The sequence below is a fragment of the Cyprinodon tularosa genome, unplaced genomic scaffold (assembly GCF_016077235.1).
Source record: "Cyprinodon tularosa strain WSP-4 unplaced genomic scaffold, ASM1607723v1 ctg199, whole genome shotgun sequence".
NCBI lineage: Eukaryota > Metazoa > Chordata > Actinopteri > Cyprinodontiformes > Cyprinodontidae > Cyprinodon > Cyprinodon tularosa.
The window spans coordinates 383597-403688 of record NW_024038729.1 but is presented as its reverse complement, the minus strand read 5'-3'; the positions used below and the strand labels follow the sequence as shown (position 1 = coordinate 403688).

The window sequence follows — 20092 nt, the reverse complement described above, 5'->3', positions numbered from 1 at the left end:
TTTTTTTTCCCTCAAAATGTGCGGTGCGCCCTTTGGTGCGGTGCGCCCTATGTGTGTTGTAACTGCGACTTTTGAGACCACCTCATTGAGGAGATGATGAAAGAGTGGCTGAATGTAAGGAGACCAGGTGTTTTTTTTCCACTCCTCACCATCGCTGTTAATATGTAACTCCATGCGTGCCCATCTCACAGCTGATGTGAAAAACATGGGGAAACAAATTAACGCTGTGCTCGCTTTTCAACCGCTCGACATCGGTGTGAACGGGACGCAGCAGGTGCAGCAGAAGCATCTGCCAACGCGCTGCTGCTGCTCGAGATGGAAAAATTTAAGTTTTGCTGCTGGAGGCGCCGCATCAACCAATCAGAGAAGCTGATCTGGGAGCTGACAGCGAGACAGACACAGCGCTCTGATGACATATGATATTAACGCAAATGAAAAGGGCTGGATGGATGAGGAGATGATGAAAGCGTGGCTGAGGGAGGTGTATGTGAGGAGACCCGGTGGTTTTTTTCCACGCATCACCATCGCAGTTAATCTGTGACTCCATGCGTGCCCATCTCACAGCTGATGAGAAAAACATGGTGAATCAAATGGACGCTGTGCTCACCGTTATCCCGGGGGTCTGACAAAGGAACTTCAACCGCTCGACATCGGTGTGAAGCGGCCGTTCAAAGTAAGGCTGCGAGCGGCGTGGGAGCGATGGATGACAGACTGAGAGCACAGTTTCAGGATAAGTGGAAGGCAGCGCCGGGCAAGTTACGCCACCGTTTGCGGATGGATTGTAGATGCTTGGACTAACGTGTCTGCTGGCTCTGTTGTTCAAGCTTTCGCAAAAGCCGGCATTATTTCTGAGGAGCCGCGCTGCACGTAAAGTGACTCTGACAGCGAAGAAGGGGAAATTGGCATGTCTGATTTAGCGCAGCTGTTTAATTCAGAAACAGAGGATGATGACTTTGATGGGTTTGATTAATACTTTGTAATAAATACATGAATAAAGCACAATCATACTCAGTTTTGCTCCCGCTCTATTTTTCTACCTGAAAACGTAATTCAACAGCAGCCTCTGGGCCGGGTCTCCTCTGGTTTCACCGTGGCGGCTGGCAGGTGTTTTTTCATCTAAATAATCTAAATCTTGCAGCTATATTTGCTGTGATCAGTGGGAATAAAGTAGTTTTAATATGTTTTTAAGTGAGAAAGTCCACCTGAAAACTTCATAATTGCAGTCAGTTCATCCAGATTATCTATTTCTGTCGGAGCCGCTCAGACCCCCACATACCAGCGGTGCACCGACAGCAGAAATCCCTTCAACAGCAGCCTGTAGGCTGGGCAGCCTCCAGGTTCACCGCGGCTGCTGGCAGGTGTTTTTCATCTAAATAATTTTAACTGCAGGCACCAGGATACCGGTAATAAAAGCGAACAAATTCCGTCGGCAGGTTTCAGGATTTTCAGTTAATTTAGGAGTGATCACAGCGCTGTGTCATCTGCGATGTGTCTGTCTCACGGCCAGCACCCAGGTTTGATTAATACTTTGTAATAAATACATGAATAAAGCACAGTCATACTCAGTTTTGCCCTCGCTGTATTTTTAAATACGCAGTAGAGGTATTTAAAGGTAGTAGAGGACATGTACCTGTATATAAAAAACGCGCCCTATAGTACGGTGCGCCTTATGTGTGTGTTAAATACAGAAATGGGACACATAACTGAGACTGCGCCTTTTAGTACGGTGCGCCTTATGGTCGTGAAAATACGGTAAATAAGAAGTGAGGAGAAATAGAATAAAATATGTTAAACATAATTTAAAGGAGCTGCTCACTGACCTTTTTTTTTTTTCTGTGGCGATACTGAGTCCTGATTGTCTTTAAGTGAAGAGTGCACCCAAGATGCACTTTCTTAGCCTGATAAACCAGACTAAATTGCAGATTAAATGTGTAATTTAGTCTGGCCCTGATGAATGAGACATCTGAAGATTGTTGATGAGAACAATCCGTTGTTTTCCAAACCGCTGTCTGTGCCTATTGGCCAACGCGCACCTGACTGTGTCATAGTAAGCGGGAGAGAAAGCTGGTGGGAGAGTGTAAACAGCCTGTCGGTAAAACGGCGAATACGTCCTTCTCAAAAATGAACAAGCGTAGAGCCTCTTCCTGCTCAGGTTTTAACCAAAACCCCAAGTCTAATCCTTCCAAAACTGATTCCAAAGCTGAGTCAATGGAGAACTGTTTAATAGTTGTTGCCCTCTTCCTTGTTGTGCTTTCTCCAGCGTCGTTCAGCTTTTTCATCACGCCCTCAAAACCCCGCCCGCTTTGCATCAAAAAAATTCCAAACACATCTAGGTGTTGTAATTGGCCCGCCAGTTCTAGGGCCTGGGGCATTGATCGATGCTAGACCAAACTCACAAGCAAAAATGATTTGGGCCGCTGGCAGGTGGGCTAGTTTACTAGGGTAGCACTTTCTGCCATTTTGCTACTATGCTGCACTCAATGTGCCAGTTCATAGTTAAAAAGAACAAGCTCAAAGTTCAGTTCACACAGATGAAAATGCACTAGCTCACGTTCACAGTTCACTTTTTCAAAAATGTACTAAGTTCAAAAAACTTTATATGAACCATTTAAAGTCCTCCACAATAGAACCTCATATTTCACCCTTAAAATGTGTGATCAAAATATATAGAAAGAAAGGAAAAATACTCATTGCTGTATGGGCAGTGAAGCCTTTATTTAGCACAATTACGCAGAACTTCCAAAACATAAATGAACACTCAGGTTCTGATGAAAAGATCTGGATCAGATATGATTTCTTATGTTCCTCATTTAGCAGCAGATATTTCCAAAGGTAGATTGGATGCTTTAACTTGATGTGTCCCTTTTTTAAGTGGACGTGGCTGATGTACGGACTTGTGTCCCAGTGGGCACAGTTTGCAAAAAAAGTTAGTTTTTTTTATGTCCGAGTCTTCCTATGTTAGTTCTAAAACTCTCTGCAAAACTGGCATCAGAAATACCAGAAGATGAGTCTGAATGAGACTAGTACTAGCGTTAGAAATGCTGGTCTGTAATGCTGGTTGCCGTAATGAGTGAGCCGTGTCTGTCACTCATTTTCTAAGCGTGAACGTCGCTCTCGTTTATTTCTTCAAAAATTGTCAGTTCAATTCACCGTTCACTAAAAGTTTTAACGTAAGCAGAGAACGTCGTTCAGTGAACACGTTCAGGCTAGGGGTGGAACGGTTCACAAAATCCACGGTTCGGTTCTGTTCACGGTTTCGTGGTCACGGTTTTCGGTTCGGTTCGGGATATGTTGATTGTTAGGAAAATCTATTATGGTCGTGTTGCTGTTAGCATAAACAACAGGTGTTGCACAATGCTTGCACACTGTTGCACTTTTATCCACAACTTTCTTTCCGCCGTCATCGTAGATCACTCTAAATGCAAAGTGGTCCCATACAGCAGACCTATAAAGTGCTGCTGGCACGTCTTCCAACTCCTGTTCTTTCCCACTCGCCATACCCACACAATTCTCCACAACAACTGATTTTTTTCTGCTACACCCGGCTAAGCTGCTTTGCTTCTTCGTCTTGTTTACTACTAGTGGTTGGCTTTGGTCGCAGTACCGCCACCTTCTGCTCTGGAGTGTACACGCTTCGCCTATGAGAAACTGAACGCAACACACGCGAATCGAACCGAACGGTTCGGAGGGTTTTCATAAACCATTCCATCCCTAGTTCAGGCACAACATTGGCTACACTGGTAAGCCCTGAGTGGAAACTGTTGACATGCATATACGCACACATACTTGTTTGCTAACTCTAGGCTATGTAAACAAGAGAAACTGACATCTTAAGATAGTTTGTCTGAAAAAATCATTTTAATTCTTCACAAACCTGTTTTTAACAAAAAAAAATTTAGCTTGTTGCTAATTTAAAGAGGTAATTCTGACATACGATCAGACTTTACTTGCCACAATGTGTTAATGAAGTGAACGATAACAGTGCCTACATTTTCAAGCGATGATTTTTTTTAGCCTTATTGTTAAATGGTAGTTTCTGGTTGCAATGAAGAATTTAACTTCTGTTGCTGATGGGCATTATGTCTTTTTCAATCAATCAAAAATATTTTGTGTATCTGCTTTATTTACATCCTCTGTCCGCCTTGGCCTGATAAAGACAAGCATGTGGCCTTCTGGTGCCCGATCCGCTTGTCTGGTGCTGTGGGCTGCAGGCTCTCTACTGCTTAAACCACCTGTGTGTGACATCCAGTTAGGCAAAATTCAGTTTGACAGAAAAAAATATTTCAAGCTTTTCTAAATGCAACAAAGAAGTTATCAATTATTTAGAAACTGTATTTTTAATTAGCTTAAAATTGATCAGAATCGTTCAATATCAGGAATTAAAACAGTAATTAATCACCTCCAAATGAGGCACCAGGCCCTTGAGGTTGTTAATGAATGGCCTCCTAATGTTTACAGAGCAACACTAGCGGAGTTTGTGGTGTTTTACAACCTACTTGTATATTAAACACAATGGAAGAAGTTTATGAATTGTTACTGTTATTTAGAAAGAAAACTTTTGTCAATTCCTGGCTTATTATGCGTAAGTTATGGCTGAATTCACTCACTGCTGTGGGTAGTTAGCATTTTCTTTTTTTTATTATTTCTTTCTCCCAAATAAAAGAAAGAAATGTCTGTGTCCTTTTGTCTTTTCCCATATTTAGTGGTGACCACAGCAGTTTTTACTACCTGCTCAAAGATTTTACACCGGAAGCCCTTTCTTATAAAACAGAGATTTCAACCTGCAACTTTCAGTCAATCAGCCTTCAGTAAAGCTGAAATTTTCCCATTTATATCATTAACCTTAGTTAGTTGATTTGGACTGTTTATTTATTTCAAACATGTAACAGCTGATCGCGAGCCTTGTCTTAAAGGAATAGTACACCTAAAACATGATTAGCCTTCATTTTCTACTCACCCCCATGCTGAACAACACTCTGGAGTACTTTTTTGATATCTCAAATGCATCTGGAGATCTGGGAGGCTTCTTGCTGTCTGCTGACATTCAAATAATGGAGGTCTATGGCGCCCGAGACAGAAAGGTCCATAAAAGTCCACAAAAAACGTGTCAATATTCCTCCATACTGCTCGTCCAATGTATTCCAAGTGTCCTGAGTGGGTAGCGTCCAGAATTTACTCGAAACGAAGTCATTTAGAATGTTTTTAGAGCATAAACAGTAGTGTATAGGATTTCCTAAAAGCGCGTTCACGAGTCTACGGAAACCGCGGCAGACCAAACCAGATGAAAGTGCGCATTCAGCTCGGCAAAGAACTCATGCTCTTCCTCAACACTTAAGTCCTCAGACATTTTTCTTTCGTTGTTTCTTTCTTTGCACAGGTAAATAGCACATTTCTTCTTCTACGCTTGCATTATTGGCAGAGCAGATGCTGAATGCGCACTTTCATCTGGTTTGGTCTGCCGCGGTTTCCGTAGCGTTGTGAACGCGCATGTGCGCACTTTCAGGAAATCCTATACACTACTGTTTATGCTCTAAAAACATTCTAAATGACTTCGTTTCGAGTAAATTCTGGATGCTACCCACTCAGGACACTTGGAATACATTGGACGAGCAGTATGGAGGAATATTGACACGTTTTTTGTGGACTTTTATGGACCTTTCTGTCTCGGGCACCATAGACCTCCATTATTTGAATGTCAGCAGACAGCAAGAAGCCTCCCAGATCTCCAGATGCATTTGAGATATCAAAAAAGTACTCCAGAGTGTTGTTCAGCATGGGGGTGAGTAGAAAATAAAGGCTAATCATGTTTTGGGTGTACTATTCCTTTAAATAAAAATCTATCCATGTTTTGTGAACGACAAACTGAGGTTTTTATTTAGTTTTATCCCTAAAGCTAAAAATGTCCCATTTTTAGATTTGTTTTAAAGATAAATAACCACTTTGGTTTAGATTTCTTATTTCCTCTGGCTTAGAGTGGTTTTCATGTTTCTCGATCTGCTGATGTTTTCGTGGTAATCCCACTTTAGCCAGTGTTGGTACAGCGGGTAGCTGAGGTTTTAAATCTGTGTGACGGCTCTGTAAACTCCAGCTGAACCCTTCACACAGACCCAGAGCCTTCCTCTTGTCATGATTAGTTCACCGCTGCCAAGAAGTCGCCACCATGGAAACAACGCTGCCTTTAGAGAAGACTGTGGCACTGATGGTGTCACACTGGTGTCTTTTCTCACACCACATGCATGCTTCTGGTACGCAACGGGTCATGGATGTTCTCCACATTTAATTTGGTGCTTCGAAGCGTTTGGTTCTCTCTGAAAGCGTACTGTTTATTTATGGCGCTCTCGACATGAGTGCATCTGTAGCTTTGGTATGAAAGCTTTTTGTGCTTTCATGTGACTCATGTGGCTTCTTTGAGCGAATAACTAGGAAATAGGTGGCACTTTAAGACATAAATACTGCTGTTTAGCATTTTAGAATTACATATTTGAAATTTGTGAAATTGATATAAAGACAAGCATTTACTCCTTTATTTCTATTTCTAAATGTTTCTATGGCTATGCTAAACTCATTAGTTGGTTAAAAACAGCTGTCTGAAAATATCAGAAATTAGATTTTGTATTTTCAAGGTCTAGAAATAAATGGTAAAAGAAAATAAACCCATATTTAAAGAGCGACATGATGCATTTTAAAAATTGAATAACCTGAACGCCTGGTAGTTAAACAGAAATTGATGCTAGCAGGTCATTTAAATGATCCCCCATAATATGCATATTGTGTATACCAATATTATACCAATAAATTAGTGTATTTAATATTGTAAATTCATTGCACATAATATCAAAATCCTAAATGTTATTTTATTACGTGATTGCTAAAATCATGATTAACAGAAAAAAAGGCTTGAATAAAATCTAACTGATCTGTATGTTATATTTATTGGATTGAGTTACTAACTTTCAATAAAACCTCAAAACATTAACCGTATAGAGATAAATTTATTGCCAAAAGGTTAAAAAATATCTTAATATTAACTCATGTTTCCCAGCTACAGGTGCTGGTCATAAAATTAGAATATCATGAAAAAGTAGATTGATTTCAGTAATTCCATTTAAAAAGTGAAACTTGTATATTATATTCATACATTACATACAAACTCATATATTTCAGATGTTTATTTTGTTTAATTTTGATGATTACAAATGACAACAAATGAAAATCTCAAATTCATCATATCAGAAAAATAGAATATTACTGAAGACCAATAAAAACAAAGGATTTATAGAAATGTTGGCCAACTGAAAAGTATGAACATGAAAAGTATGAGCATGTACAGCACTCAGTATTTAGTTGGGCCTCCTTTGGCCTGTATTACTGCAGCAATGCGGCGTGGCATGGAGTCGATCAGTCTGTGGCACTGCTCAGGTGTTATGATAGCCCAGGTTGCTCTAATAGTGGCTTTTAGCTCTTCTGAATTGTTGGGTCTGGTGTATTGCATCTTCTTCTTCACAATACCCCATAGATTTTCTATGGGGTTAAGGTCAGGAGAGTTTGCTGGCCAATTAAGAACAGGGATACCATGGTCCTTCAACCAGGTACTGGTAGCTTTGGCACTGTGTGCAGGTGCCAAGTCCTGTTGGAAAATGAAATCTGCATCTCCAAAAAGTTGGTCAGCTGCAGGAAGCATGAAGTGCTCTAAAACTTCCTGGTATGTGGCTGCGTTGACCCTGGACCTCAGAAAACACAATGGACCAACACCAGCAGATGACATGGCACCCCAAACCATCACTGACTGTGGAAACTTTACACTGGACTTCAAGCAACGTGGATGAAGTGCCTCTCTTCTTTTCCTCCAGACTCTGGGACCTTGATTTCCAAAGGAAATGCAAAATTTACTTTCATCAGAGAACATGACTTTGGACCACTCACCAGCAGTCCAGTCCTGTTTCTCTTTAGCCCAGGCAAGACGCTTCTGACGCTGTCTGTGGTTCAAGAGTGGCTTGACACAAGGAATGCGACAGCAGAAACCCATGTCTTTCATACGTCTGTGTGTGGTGGTTCTTGAAGCACTCACTCCAGCTGCAGTCCACTCTTTGTGAATCTCCCCCACATTTTTGAATGGGTTTTGTTTCACAATCCTCTCCAGGGTGCGGTTATCTCTCTTGCTTGTACACTTTTTTCGACCACATCTTTTCCTTCCCTTCGCCTCTCTATTAATGTGCTTGGACACTGAGCTCTGTGAACAGCCAGCCTCTTTAGCGATGACCTTTTGTGTCTTGCCCTCCTTGTGCAAGGTGTCGATGGTCGTCTTTTGGACAACTGTCAAGTCAGCAGTCTTCCCCATGATTGTGTAGCCTATAGAACTAGACTGAAAGACCATTTAAAGGCTTTTGCAGGTGGTTTGAGTTAATTAGCTGATTAGAGTGTGGCACCAGGGGCCATCAATTTTGAACCTTTTCACAATATTCTAATTTTCTGATATGATGAATTTGAGATTTTCATTTGTTGTCATTTGTAATCATCAAAATTAAACAAAATAAACATCTGAAATATATGAGTTTGTATGTAATGTATGAATATAATATACAAGTTTCACTTTTTAAATGGAATTACTGAAATCAATCTACTTTTTCATGATATTCTAATTTTATGACCAGCACCTGTATACTAAATAGCTTTGTCCTTGTTTTTTTAAATAATGGTTGAAGATCACCGTTGTTGCAGTAAAATCCAACTAAGTGTTTCAATGAATAAACAATCAAAATTCAGCTTCAGTTCAATTTGTTCACAGGCCATCAATTCATAACACATTGTCTCAAGGCACTTTGCACTCGCAGCCAACAGACTGATTCCAACTGAACCTCGTTATCAATCCATGCAGTCCAGTCCTGCCGGTTATTCAAAAACAGCTGAAGGTTTGTTTCTTAGAAAACCGGTAGACTGCATGGAGTCATGGACTTGAAGCATTGAATCCTCCCATATGAGGCTGCAGTGGACAATCGCTTGCATTGTTTTTCACTTAAGGGTACCGTATTTTCACGACTATAAGGCGCACTTAAACGTCTTTTTTTTCCCTCAAAATGTGCGGTGCGCCCTTTGGTGCGGTGCGCCCTATGTGTGTTGTAACTGCGACTTTTGAGACCACCTCATTGAGGAGATGATGAAAGAGTGGCTGAATGTAAGGAGACCAGGTGGGTTTTTTTTCCACTCATCACCATCGCTGTTAATATGTAACTCCATGCGTGCCCATCTCACAGCTGATGTGAAAAACATGGGGAAACAAATTAACCCTGTGCTCGCTGTTCAACCGCTCGACATCGGTGTGAACCGGACCCAGCAAGTGCAGCAGAAGCAGCGAGTTTACATGCAAAGTAAATGGTTGACGCGCGTATAGGTGCAGCAAAAGGTCCTGCAGCGCGTTTTGAGCAGCAGGAGCGTTTAAGCATCTGGCAGGTGTTTTTTCATCTAAATAATCTAAATCTTGCAGCTATATTTGCTGTGATCAGTGGGAATAAAGTTGTTTTAATATGTTTTTAAGTGAGAAAGTCCACCTGAAAACTTCATAATTGCAGTCAGTTCATCCAGATTATCTATTTCTGTCGGAGGCGCTCAGACCCCCACATACCAGCGGTGCGCCGACAGGAGAAATCCTTTCATCAGCAGCCTCTAGGCTGGGCAGCCTCCGGGTTCACGCGGTGGATGGCAGGTGTTTTTCATCTAAATAATTTAAACTGCAGGCACCCATAAAAGCGAACATATTCCGTCGGCAGGTTTCAGGATTTTAAGTTAATTTAGGAGTGATCACAGCGCTGTGTCATCTGCGATGTGTCTGTCTCACGGCCAGCTGCCAGGTTTGATTAATACTTTTTAATAAATACATGAATAAAGCACAGTCATACTCAGTTTTGCCCCCGCTGTATTTTTAAATAGGCAGTAGAGGTATTTAAAGGTAGTAGAGGACATGTACCTGTATATAAAAAACGCGCCCTATAGTCCGGTGCGCCTTATGTGTGTGTTAAATACAGAAATGGGACACATAACTGAGACTGCGCCTTTTAGTACGGTGCGCCTTATGGTCGTGAAAATACGGTACTTCCTTACAGAGCATACGGAACAGTTCAACAATAATTGGATTTGTTTTTTTTTTGATTAATTGATTAATAATCAGATGGCAAAAGGTTCCTTAAAAAGACGTTTTGCTAAATTAAACCAGGTGAAACTAAAACTTTTCCACTTGAGAAGTTCTGGATAGAGCATATTGACAGATAAAAAAGATTTTTGTCTTAAATGCAAAATATTAACTTTTTTTTTAAACAATTTTAGCGTTATTGCTGCTCTAAGTGGGTCGCTCTGTCAGCTGAAGACACGTTTTAGACTCTACAGTTAACAATCGATTACTAAATTATTTGAAGATTATTCCAATTGTTTCAGCCCTACTAGTTTTATTTTCAGCTTAGTTATTGCAGCTTATTATGCAGCACTTGGACCACATTACCAGAAAATATATTGTTGACTTTAGTGGATTTGCATAGTTTTTAAAGCGACCAAATTGATTCTGCATATTGTTTTTTTTAGTTTGACTTAACAGGAGTTTAACTCTTAACTAACAGGTGATAAATGTTAAGGCTCATCCTATTTCCCCTTAATGTCAATATTTTCCCTAAAATGTATTGAATAGATAAAGATGACTGTTTTGATGGAATAGTAATTTTCACCCCACTGCTATTAGCTGTTATTTAGCACCTAATGAACCGACCATTAATAGAAGATCAAGAACTAATTTAGTTTAATTCCTCAATGATGCAGATTTATGCTTAACGTGCATTAACTATCTCTTTTGAATTGTCCTGATGTCAACATTTATATTTCACTATTTTCAAAAAATACTTGATAAGACTTACTTTATATTTGGAACAAAAGAGTTTGACTTCAGATGAACAAAATATTTTAAAAGCTGCTCCAGAAGCGTCTCCAAAATAAAGCAATACTGAAAGTTTGGGTTCACTTTACTGTTATAACCTCCAGAGCTGACGGGGACAGAATATCCACAGACCAGTCACGTAGGGTTTCTTCATACAAGAATGAAGAATTAAAGTTGTTTTTTAGTTCCTATCGAGGCAGGATAAGTATGAAAAAAAAAAATAAACAGAACATCTGTTTTTATCTACAAAGACCTGTTTTATTAATGGAAACGTTTCATTTACATTATTTAATTCCTGGACCCTGAGATTATGAGTTTAATATGAAAATCTTCAAACATGTAAGAGCTTATCTTGATGTTTTTGCACATGATTTACCTTTTTTTTTTTTTAAATAGTTATGTTTTTATTTTGATTACTGTTTTTATTTTAGATTACTGCAGGGTATGATATGGATTAGGAATGAAAAAATACTTATTTTTATTTCTCTTTCTTTAAAGAACTTGTAACGGATGTTGGGCTAATTCATCCCAGTACTGACCATAATCTGAGGGATTATATCTCTATTAGCCTTAAAACTAAACATTGGATATCCGTCATTCCACCAGTATAATTCATCAATATTTAATTATATATTTCTTGACAACAAATGAGGAGTATGTCTGGTTCCATGCATCAAACTGATGCTTGAGTCTGTTATGGAAGAGATGCTGAAGTGAAAATGTTGGTGTGGAAGTTTTTAAAAGGATCGGAAACTGATACTGAAACCGTTGTTTGCAGTAACTGCAACGGAGCAGAGGAACAGATCTACATATCATCTAGAAGGTCTAGAGGAAATTTTCTTCTGAAATTGGCCAGTTAAGTTTCAAAATAGCAGCATTTCAGATATTGGCTAAAACTCCAATATGGTGCATCCCTGTTTGACACATTTTGTAATCAAAACATTCAAAGAGCAAACAGAGTCCAGCTCCTGCTGCTTTCCTGCTGCTAAAGCTGGACTTAAAGGAAAAATCCAGTCAGAAAGGAATATCAACTAAAACCTTTATGGTGATTTTAATGAATTTAGTGTTAATCAGTAAAAAAAAAATATAGACAATCATTTTTGTCGTGATCACTGTGTCCGGGAGCGGCCAAGACATCGGATAAAAGTGAAAAATGAGTTATTTCACCTTTCAGATTCATAATCCTCCACGGACGGGTTCATCGTTGGATTGCCAACGATTTGCCATTGAACTTCTGGCCAGAGAAAAAAAACTTAATATAAACTTTATTTATTTATATAGCACTTTTCACAGACAAAGTCACAAAGTGCTTCACATGATAACATAAAAACAACACAAGGAAAACAGATAGAATGCAATAAAAGCAATAATATGTAGCCAACATTTGGAAGAAGAATGTTTTCAACATAACTTGGATAATAGCGCGTTGTGACAAACACCACTTACAGCTCTGGGACTTGATCAACAGCCGATACCGCACCGCACTGTGACGTCACAAACCGGTAGGAGGGAGTAGTGTTCTTTGTTGAACACGGATGCCTCCAGTAAAGCACATTCAAATAAAAATTACTGTTAATTAAAAACACTTACCATTTATTGAACAATGTGTAATAATTTCCTATTTAAAGTACTTTCCGAAGTTTTAATTCTCAATATGACTGAACTTTTCCTTTAAACTGTCTGTAAATGTTGGTGTCTGAAGCTCTGGGAGAATCCAACAGTTAAGTTTGTTAAATGCTGGAGTTCAGCTGCTTTCAGGATCTAATTAACATTCATACCTTTTACATCCTCTAGCTCTTCTATTTGGACAGCTGGCTGCAGCTTTATGCTCACTGATGCTAAAGGGAGGAGTGTTACTACGCTTTGATTTTTATTTATTTATTTTCTGGATAAACTGCTCCACTGGTCTGGCCTTGGCAATCTGCCTTTGCTTTGAACCGCCAGATTCGGTCCTAACAGTTTCCGTCACCAGGACACGGCACTCGTCTTCTATATCAGCAGAGCCGTCCAGACGCCAGTTGACAGCAAAAAGCTGATGATGACCTCAACAGCTCAGTTTCAAACACGGATATTAAATAAAGCTGATTTTGGTTTAGAAGTCAAACGTTTTCTGATGAGCAGAAGATGTTTTATTTGCAGCCTGTCTCCACATATTTATACTATTAGTCTCCTGCAGCAGGTACTGTTTAGACCTCTAACAAGGTGGAAGCTCTAAAAGGATCTGCTGAAATGTCCCTTTTTCTTTACTTGAGGCTGATCTATAGATCTTCACAGCTAATGAAGTTACACTGAGCTCTTCCTAACAGATAAGAGCTGCTAGACTTCCAAGGTTAGTCCTTGTGAGTCTCTTTGCTGAGTTTTTGATGTTCCAGTTCCTCTGCTGAGGATGGAGTGTAAAAAATTTAGACATGGCGCCATCTGCTGGGATATGGCTGTAATACACAAGTTGCTTAGAATGTGTTACAAACCAGGTAAAGATGTTTTCTACCCTGATCATGTAAAAACTGATGATCCAATGTGTTTGTGTCTCAGGTGATCATCGAGGTGACAGAGATGCTGCACAACGCCAGCCTGCTGATAGACGACATTGAGGACAACTCTAAGCTGCGCCGAGGTTTCCCTGTGGCGCACAGCATCTACGGCATCCCCTCGGTTATCAACTCGGCCAACTACGTCTACTTCCTGGGTCTGGAGAAAGTGCTGCTCCTAGAGCACCCCGAAGCCGTCCGAGTGTTTACCCGTCAGCTGCTGGAGCTGCACCGCGGCCAGGGGCTGGATATCCACTGGAGGGACACCTACACCTGCCCCACTGAGGAGGAGTACCGCAACATGGTGCTGCAGAAGACCGGGGGCCTGTTCGGCCTGGCTGTGGGCCTGATGCAGCTTTTCTCTGACTGGAAACAGGACCTCAAACCGCTCCTGGACACACTGGGCCTTTTTTTCCAGATCCGGGACGACTACGCCAACCTGAGCTCCCATGAATACTGCGAGAACAAGAGTTACTGCGAGGACCTGACTGAGGGCAAGTTCTCTTTTCCCACAATCCATGCCATATGGTCGCGTCCAGAAAGCACCCAGGTGCAGAACATCCTGAGGCAGCGCACAGAGAACATGGACATTAAAAGATACTGTGTGGACTACCTGGAGAAGGTGGGCTCCTTTGCCTACACCCGTCAGACACTGCGGGATCTGGAGGCCGAGGCCTACCGCCTTATTAGGGAGTTTGGGGGGAACCCTCAGCTGGAGAGCCTGGTCAAACAGCTCAGTCGAATGCATAATGAAGCAGAAGCCTCAGCAGACTGCAGCAGAGAGCCTTACTCCAGCCCAAACCACTGACCCCTCCCTCCAAATAACTCCCTTAAATTCACCAATGCACATACTCTCCAAACTAACCCTGGTTCCAATGAGCAAAGGAGCTTCTTTCTGGGCTAAATAGTGGCCAGAAATAGCATCCAGGGCCAATTCTTCCATCCTTTGTGCTGCGATGCTCTCAGGAATAAAAACTACAGTCAGCTGTTGCTTTATCACTTGATGAGATTATTTAAACAATCTTAAGCCTTTTCTTCTGATGCACACTCCAGTGGATCTAAGTGCTTTTTTTTTGTTCCAGCTAAGACTGTTAATTGTGTGAATGTTGTTTTGAGTAAAATCTCGAACTAAATCCGTATCCATCTGATTTTAGGTTCCATAATGACTAAATCAGCAGGGTGCCAATCCTGCAGAAAAACAACTCTGCAACTGTTGAGTCTGATTGCTTTGTAACAACACTGGCATTACGTGCTCAGTAGTGAGGTTTCATGTTCCCGACTGTTTCCATTCAGTCGTCTAACAGCACAAATCCACACTGTTACTGTGAGACATGTATGTATTAACACTGCTGTAATCTAGGTTCCTGATTGCACCTCTTGAATAAAAAAATCTTAACTAAATAAGGCATTCTTAATTACTTTGACTGAGGGAGAACAGCGCCATCTTTTGATGACTTGTTTAACTCAGAAGTTTTTGTGTAGCTTTTTTTTGACACTTCAATAATCTAATAGATAGGGAAGAGGATTAGGGCCACTGGAAAAAAAAAAAAAAAAGTTAACTGATTTTTAAATTTTATTTCAGTTTAGTATGGGGAAAAAGTCAGAATTCTGAAAAAAGTCAGAATTCTGACTTTTTTCTCAGAATTCTGACTTTAATCGAAGAATTCTGACTTTTTTATTGTCAGAATTCTGAGATTGAAGTCAGAATTCTGAGGAAAACAGAATTCGGAAAAAAAAAGTCAGAGTTCTGACTTTTTTTCTCACAATTCTGACTTTGATCGAAAAATTCTGACAAAAAAAAGTCAGAATTCGATTAAAGTCAGAATTCTGAGGGAAAAAAAGTCAGAATTCTGAGAAAAAGTCAGAATTCTGAGATTGAAGTCAGAATTCTGAGGGAAAAAGTCAGAATTCTGAGAAAAAAGTCAGAATTCTGACTTTTTTCTCAGAATTCTGACTTTAATCGAAGAATTCTGACTTTTTTATTGTCAGAATTCTGAGATTGAAGTCAGAATTCTGAGGAAAACAGAATTCTGAAAAAAAAGTCAGAATCCTGACTTTTTTTCTCAGAATTCTGACTTTGATCGAAAAATTCTGACAATAAAAAAAGTCAGAATTCTTCGATTAAAGTCAGAATTCTGACTTTATTCCCATACTAAACTGAAACAAAAAAATCTGAACTTTTTTTTTTTTTTCCAGTGGCCCTTATCCTCTTCCATAAATAGAAGATCATTACCTTACACATTATGTTAATGTGAGGATTTCATGTGGCACTATGTCATTTTCATTCTTTCTCTGCTTGGTGGTTTTATCAATTATGAGATGTTAAAGGTGAGTCTCTGGGGCCAGTTTTAACACTGAATAAATGTACAGCCCTGTTCCACAGCTTAAGAATCACATTATTAGGTTTTCTACTTCAGGCAGATAAAAATTCATTAAAAAAAAGCTTTTTTTTTCTTTTTTTTAAACCTGTGCAACAAAGTTTAAATCATGCATCTACATGTTTAGCTTTTAATTTGATAATAAATCGGACTATAAACTAGGGCTGGCCATTTAATTAAATTTACAATATATAATTGAAATTGAACAAAAATGCAATTTTCAAATCACACATGCATTAAATTTTTTAGTTACATTTAAGAAGACAAATAATTTTTATTTCCTTCCTGTCCTTTAGTTGGCCATAATAGGTTTAAATTGGGTTTGCTGCAACAAAAAAGCAAGAGAAACTTCCAGTAAGTCGATGCTTGCTAGCAGAAGCAAGGACTTTCCAGAGTTTAAAGTCCTGCAAACAATAAACCCGAACAAGCAAGCTTTTAAGGAAATGGAAAAGAAAAACTGAAACCTATCTGCAGGTTTGTGGTTTGAGAAAAGGAAAATCAAAATAAAATCTCTATGGTAATATTGGTAGATTTATGGCAACACTGTTCAGCCCTACTAACTTTTACAGAAAAGCAGAGCTGTTAACATTGAATAAATAAATCAATGGGGCAACATAGTTAAGTATACACACTAAAAATGTAGATGTATGTGAAAAGGCTTTTTTTGATCGGGCAAATCTGAGAGACTTTGTTTCACCTCTACAATGTTTTAGAGATCCCTCATCTACAGAAATCAGTACTTTGCTGGCTTCATTAAAATATTGTTTAGCTGATTAAGCAGGCAAAAATCAAAATATTTAAAATTAAAATGAAAGCAGCATGCCACTGAGGCAGATTGTCTGAATGGCACTGATTTAAAAGAGACCTTTTATGTTTCTTTTTAAACAGTTAGTACATCTCTGTGGGTTAAACAAAGTATGTTCCTTATATATTGGACACTAACTCTGATTTCTGATCTTTGGGGCTTTTAGATTGTTCTGTCTCTGCCCCTTTTATGTATATTAGCCTCTGCCTCAGCTCGGTGAGTACATTCAGACTTAAACAGATGCACAGTGGTACGACTGCACAGCTTTGACCCCTGAGTCAGATCCAGAAGTGAAGCTTCCTGCACATCTAGCGAGGATGCAGCAGGTGGTTTCTGAATGGTAAGTAGCTGATTGTTTCTGCTAAATGACAAATGATGCCCAACGGCAACATAAAACACACAAGCTTGCATCTCTACAATCTGCATATTTTAAACAGCAGGGACTGAACTTTCCTTCAGTTAACGTCATGAACAAACATTTATTTTCCAGCAGCTGTTGTGCATCAAACCAGCTGATCACATGTTTCTCTTCTAGTAATTAAGTGGCTGGAGCTTCGCTTTGGTTGCTAGGTGAGGGTAAAGCCGGTGGACTGTGATGTAGTAACAACTGGGAGGTTTTTGAAACTGCTTGTTTTCAAGACAACAAAATATTTATTGCCAAAAAAAAAGATTGGAGCTTGGATTAATTCTAAAAGCGCAGAAGACCCAAAATAAAGTACCGTAAAATGACTTGTTATAAGCTGCATATCTCCCCTTTAACTTTTTTTTGTCTTATGTTGATTCAACAATTTGAATATATATATTTTTTTAAAGCTGGGTGCAGACTTTATGAAATTATTTTTAGAGAGGCTTTTCATCAAATATATCAACCCCCAAAGGAAATTAAACTTTTAGTAAACAAGAAAAATGATGACTTTTCTAAGCATCTGGAGGCTTATAAAACGTCAGATGATTGAGAAAGAGAATCTGGACATATCTCAAGCCTTCTGGGACAATATTATACAGACAAATAGATTAGATTAGATTAGATTAGATGAGCTTTATTGATCTCACAGCTGAGAAATTCACCGGTTTACATATTGGCATAGTGCTTAAAGAAGGTGCAAACAAGGAGGAAAAGGTGCATTAGAAATAAAAATAAATAAAAAAATACAAGGGAATAAAAACAAAACTGGAGCTTTTTTGTAATGCACATAAACAGTATCTTTACAGACGGCACAATGAAGCCTTTAAGGTAAAGATGTCCATACTAATGGTCAAGCATGGTGGAGGATCCATAATGCTGTGGCGCCTTTACCGTTTCACAGGCATTGTATAATCGGAAGATTATCTAAACACTTCTGGTTAGATATCTAAGCATTTTATGCAGAAATTCCTTCTATTTATAATCCAGAAACTGTATATATTTAATCACTGCAGCCCTTTATGGAATGGAAATGTTCATTTATTGTCTGAAAAGCTGTACTAACAAAATGTTGTTTTGTATACACTAAAGTGACAATAAAAGCTGTCGAAGTCTATACCACCCTACAGATCATGGCCATGTTTACAGGCCTATGAAAGTCTGTTTCTTTTACTTTGAATTCAGTTTTTATGTCACTGTAACTTAGAAAACACATCTGCTAAATTCAACCATGCAGGTTAAAGAATTTGGCATTGAAATCCTTGAAGGTCTGGCTTCTAATCTGCTCTCAGGGTTCTTGTCATAGTTTCTCAAATACCTTGATTTCAAAAGCATTCAGTCATAATTGTCAGCAAAATAGATTTTGAATGATCTACGTTTGTCCGTATATAAACTTAATTAAAATCGGACTGTTTTGAGCAAAAAATCTACCTGGAAAAAAAAAAAACATTTAAAGGAACTGCCTCTGTGGGAAAATAAAACTAATTTGTAATGAATCATTAAAAGCCCAAACCCAATGACATTCATGCCAGTGAAGGGTGGATTTAACCTTCTACTTGCTATTTTAGGCGGCTTGCTGTGTACCTCAGTTAGAGGAGCAGAGATAGAGACGCCCTGAGGTTTTCTAGCATTTTTTTTTATTCTTATATTGGTTACAATTCATCTAAATCCTGGATTATCTGCTGTCTCTGTTAATTTGTGTTTCTCCTTCGGCTGCTGAAAAGAAACACAGGCTTGTTGATAAAGCCTATCTGTCCCAGACAGCTCTGTTGACTCACTGGAGCTCCAGCTCTTGACAGCTGCAGTTCAATTAATCATGTGTCTTTTTGAATTGCATTGTACCCTCACAGAGAATACATCTATTCATCAAAAATGTCAACTTCTTGAAAATCTCTGGGCATGTTTTGCTCGATTAATCCCCCCTGCAAGCAGCCACAAGTTGCAGGAAAGCCCAATGCAAATGAATGCCTGATAGGGTGAAGAAAGCGGCTTTTGTAGATCGAATTCAAAGGTATTGTGGAGGATCTTCCCGAATTCTTGAAGAGACATGCGCTCTCCACTATAAAAGAAATGCACATGCACAACCCTGTACCTTCTCCCGAGAGGGAACGTCTATTAAAAGCATGCAAGAGCATGCATTTTTCCTCGTGCACGCTCTGTTTAAAAGTTGCTGTTTGCATTGCTTATATAACTTTACTTTCCAAAAGATTTGCAGTTTTTCCACCATGTCAGACTCAGAAGTAGGTGAAAATGGGGATGAGCACATAGGATGGCCGTATGTAAAATGATCATCAGAATGATTGACAATTAGGAGGACCATTTATTTTCATGATCCACCTGGAAAAACATCATCCTCCACCAGGCTTGGACTGGGAACGATTTTTCAGCCCCTGGCATTTTTCCATCTACACCAAACGTGCTCAAATGTGAAACACAATACGAATACACATTGTGGATTAACCGATCTATCTTCAAGCATCACACCACAACCATCACCAAAATAACGCAGTTTTACACAGACGCGACAGTGACTGCTGCTGCATAACGAGCACACTTCTACGAAGCCAGCAAGACACCTACTCAGACATACTATATCTACAATCTATGCAATGCAATCAATGCTCGGATGTGCCATCATTTTCTTCAACTGAATAAAAACAAAACTGAAGTAAATCTAGGTGTAGTGCTGGATTCAGACTTGAACCTCCAAAAGCATTTAAGGACAATTACACGGTCGGCTTTCTATCACCTGAAGAACATTTCCAGGATTAAAGGACTAATGTCTCAGCATGATCTGGAAAAACTAATCCATGCGTTTATTTTTAGTCGAATTGATTACTGCAACGGTGTTTTCACAGGTCTGCCTAAAAAGTGGATCAGACAGCTGCAGCTGATCCAGAACGCTGCTGCCCGTGTCCTCACTAAGACTAAGAAAGTAGAGCACATCACCCGAGTTCTAAAGTCCTTCCACTGGCTCCCTGTATCTCAGAGAATATACTTTAAAATACTTCTGTTAGTCTATAAATCTCTGAATGGCTTAGCACCTAAATACATCACAGACTT

The 20092-nt window shown here is 39.4% G+C and overlaps 1 protein-coding gene across 2 annotated transcripts in view; it reads left to right on the top strand.

Moving 5' to 3' along the window:
• ggps1 (geranylgeranyl diphosphate synthase 1) overlaps positions 1–14844 on the top strand; it is a 29041-nt gene extending 14197 nt beyond the window's left edge. For both annotated transcript variants that reach the window (XM_038284148.1, XM_038284147.1), the window contains exon 4: positions 13448–14844. In XM_038284148.1, coding sequence (XP_038140076.1) covers positions 13448–14251 — 804 coding nt within the window. In that variant the 3' untranslated portion in view covers positions 14252–14844. The remainder of the gene's footprint in view (positions 1–13447) is intronic.
• Positions 14845–20092: the final 5248 nt, after the last annotated feature.